The 4,078-nt window shown below is 36.9% G+C and overlaps 1 protein-coding gene across 1 annotated transcript; it reads right to left on the minus strand.

The window, feature by feature from the left end:
* Positions 1–2,915: 2,915 nt before the first annotated feature.
* On the minus strand, positions 2,916–3,275 carry TAL2 (TAL bHLH transcription factor 2). Its single transcript, XM_069090564.1, has one exon. It carries the CDS (start codon positions 3,273–3,275, stop codon positions 2,916–2,918), a length of 360 nt encoding a protein of 119 aa, XP_068946665.1.
* Between the last annotated feature and the right edge of the window lie 803 nt (positions 3,276–4,078).

A 4,078-nucleotide genomic window follows, 5' to 3' on the forward strand; every position in this document is an offset into this window, starting at 1 on the left:
TAGACAAGTCACTTAACCCTCTTTGCATCAGTTTCTACATCTATCAAATGAGCTGGAGAAGGAAATAGCAAACCATTCCAGTATCTTTGCCAAGAAAAACCCCCAAAGGCTTTGTAGCCCTCTAAAGCACTTGTGTAATATCATACATTGTAATTATGTCTTATTCCACACATCCCCACCCCCAAAGTAAATGAAAGCAAAGATTTTGTAATCTAAAGTTTTTATCTCCTTTAGGGCCTAATCTAGTGATTTGCATGCAATAAATGTTTAGTATATGTTTGTTAAATTTGTACTTTAATTTATGACTATGCATTGATTTCAATTATGATTCTTGATTGCATATTTATGACTGATGGCTTGGCAGATTTCCTCCTTCAACCTCTTATCCAATTGGTAAATTCCAAGACACCAGCCCCACCCAAGAGGCTACAATCCAATCATTAAGAATTTCAGAAAAGAGGAAATTAACTGACCTCAACTTCCTATAAATTAATACTTTATTACTAGTAAAGGATTATGGGATTATAAATCCTGTGTATAGGATATATAGAGCCAACAATTGGGGCCAGAAAGAATCTAAAATATCCCTGCACGTCATGCATGAATTAAGAAGAGTTGCATGGGATGCATCTGCCTCTCTTTGGGGTACAGCAGGAAGGCGTTTTAAATACAGGCATGACAACATACAAAAACCTAAACTTACAAAACAGATCATTTTGAGATAATGATTCACATTATTAAAGAATTCTGTGTTTTACAAAAAGATTCAAGATTCCACTAAAAAGCTATTTCCTCTAGAGCATACAACATAATTCAACTTACAGAAATTCAGTTTCCACATAACTTTTTGAAATAATATCCCTTACATAAAGTGTGGCTGCATCTGCATTTCCATTTCACTAGTGAGACCAGCATTCTGAAGAATATAAAACTGTGCTGATTCTTAGCAAGTCATATCATCCCCTCTTCATCTATACAAGGAGACTTTCTGTCTTCCTCAGATACAAATTAAAAGTAAAGTGAGATTTGAAAAACCCTATAAAGATTAGGACAGTAAGTGCTGGTCTGATTTTATAATAAATGAGAGGGTTCTTATCAAAAGACAGGGAATGCATTCAGTCTTTAAGGTTCAAAATCAAACAATTGGGTAATGAATAATTTTTTGGACAAAGTTTAGTTTACATAAAGATCTTTAGTAGAATATACATTTTGGAGAAAATCCATTGTCTTTCATGCTTTTCCTGGGGAAAGAAAAGAACTCTAATGCATTTATCAATAACTTTTGACAGAAAACTTGTTACACATAGTGGCTACTTGTGCACATGTCAAATAGTGTCAGAAACAACTTATTTGGGGAGGACACCTCATCCAGTCTTTTTCTGATGGCTAGACTAAGGAAATGAAGATGCAAGACTTATTTTGTTCTCCCCAAGAAAAATTACTTTCTAGAGTGACAGGAAATTTAAATTCAGATATTATGTGCAAAGTAGAAATCTCTAATCTTAAATCTATCAATTTTCTACCTGCAGCTCAGAATGTTAAAAAAAAAACAACAACCAATAGATTGCCAAGAACTTTAAGGAAACAAAATGTCACAGAGACAGTCAAATGAAGTTATTTATATTCTGTGTTGAGCAAGGCAATTCATCTTAGAATCTAGGCACAAGGGTGGTACACAATAGTGAATTCTGACTGGTCCATGTGTTTGCCTTGCTTTGTATTACAGTATATATTATTATAGTAATAAAAATAATATATCACATTTACATAATGATTTAAGGTCTGCAATGCACTCTACATACATGGTCTTATTTGATCTTCTTAAGGACTGAGCTAACGTTTTATAGTAGGGAAGAAAAACTAGCCAATCAATGAATTCGAGTTTTATTTTACAACTCCAATCATTTACTATTTACATGAAGTGCTTTCATTGAAGTTAGTATTAGTACTAGTCAGTAAATTATAGTATTGAAATCTCCTCTCATATAATTGCATATATCTCATGATGGGAGCCCCAAGATCAATTACTGCTTTAAGATACTCATAATACATGCAATCAATGAATTTTATAATTCATGAATTATTGTCCACACAAAAAAAATATCGAGTCTGATTTATGTAGTAGGCTAGATGATATAGTGGAAAAAGAATTAAAGACCTGGAGAAAACTTGGGATCAGATCATCAGTTCTGCTTCTTACTAACTGTGTACAAACCATTTTACCTCTCTGGGTCCCTCGATTTCTGTAAAATGATGGGGTTACTGGACTAGGTGGCTTTTAAAGCCCCTTCCAGTTCTTGGGACTCTAATTATTCTTCCTTTATTATAGACATAAAGTAGGAAGAGCCTCATAGTCAACAAAAACATGTACTATATATAGTTATCACACTGGTGCCTTTGTTTTTAAACAGTTATCTCTTAACATTCTCTCTGGCAATTAATTTTGAGTTTACTTGCTCAGGTGTAACTTGTTTTAAAACCTGTCATTGCTGAAGCATTTTCTGTTCATCTCTCTAAACCACTGGCCAAGTGAATAATCTACTTTCCCTCCTAAATCAGTTCTTAACCTTTTTTGGGTCGTGGACCACTTTGGCAGTCTAGTGAAGCCTCTGGGCCCTTTCTCAGAATAAGGTTTTAAACTCATAAAATAAAATACATAGGATTACAAAGGAAAACAATTACATTGGAATACAAGTATCAATTTTTCTTGTTAAAGTTCAGAGACTCCAAGTTGAGAACTCTTGCAAAAATGGAAACTAGATTGACATAATCAAAGGTTTCAATAAATATTGTGCCTATGTAATATCATATCTTACAGTTTATTCATGAAACTATGAAGCAAAATAAGGCTGTTGAACAATAGGTTGCTTTGGTGGGAGGGAAGGAGAGAGAAAACACAGGGGACATCTCCCTGTTCAGTACTCGGTAACTGAAGATTCTGGCCAGCACTCTGGGAGGTTGCTGTCTGGCTCAGGTGAGGGAGCCCTAGAGTCTCCAAGGGGACTCATGTCCTCTAGGCTTGGCAAGCAGGGCACTTGCTGTAATAGTCCCAAGACGCTCCCATGAGGTGCCACTCCTGTCTGCGGCAGGTCTTGCTCCCCCAGGACGGTGGCCAGGAAGTTGATGTATCTCATTGCTAGTCGCAGAGTTTCATTCTTGCTCAGCTTTTTATCTGGGGGGTGAGTGGGGATGAGCTTCCTCAGCCTGGCAAAGGCATTGTTGACATTTTGCTGCCTCCACCTCTCCCTGGTGTTTGTGAGAATCTTTCTGGCCATCTTTGACTTCCTGGGGTAGGGAAAAAAAAAAAGATAGACCGGGAGAACCAAGCAAGAGGGCTGGCAGCTCTTTGGCAACCTTGTGGGAAGATGTGCTATCCCCCAATCCACCTGATTTGATTGTATTCATTGATACTCCAAGAGAGCATCAGCTTCTATAGAGACCCTCAATTCCCAATGTTTTCCAAGAGCTCCTAATGCCTGATGGACACCTTTCTGCCTGCATGACTTAATAGTGCCTGAAATTCAGGTGCCTCAACTTGAATCCATCTGCCCCCTAAAACCTACTCCTTCCACCAACTTCCCAATTTTTTGTTAATGGCACCACCATCCTTTTAGTCATTCAGGCTCAAACCTTGAAATCCTCTTGATTCTTTCTTCTCCTTCACCAGTCTCCCCACCCACTGCCAAAAACCTAATTCCAACTTCATCTTTTACCAACTAGACTATTGTAACAGTCTACTAAATGGTCTTTCTAACTGTAGTTTCTCCTCTATTTAGGTCATTCTTCACACTTCTGCTGCCCCCTGTGTAATCTTCTTAAATTATCACTTAGATCATGCAACTCTTCTACTCAAGAACATTATGTGGCTCCCCACTGCTTCACTATTGGAAGAGAGGGTAGATAACAGGGTGGTTGTTTTGTTTTTTTTTTTATTCTATTTTATTTATTTATTTTTTGCTAGAACACCTAACAAAACATGGAGGGATTGTAATTTGTAATGGTGAAAGGAGTAAAGGCACCTATGAAATTGTGGATCTTTTAAAGCATTCAGAACAAAAAAGGGTGGTAGTAAAAGATT

Source organism: Petaurus breviceps, unplaced genomic scaffold (assembly GCF_028583685.1).
Source record: "Petaurus breviceps papuanus isolate PSGF00001 unplaced genomic scaffold, PetGlider_PUasm1.0 187, whole genome shotgun sequence".
Classification (NCBI taxonomy): domain Eukaryota; kingdom Metazoa; phylum Chordata; class Mammalia; order Diprotodontia; family Petauridae; genus Petaurus; species Petaurus breviceps.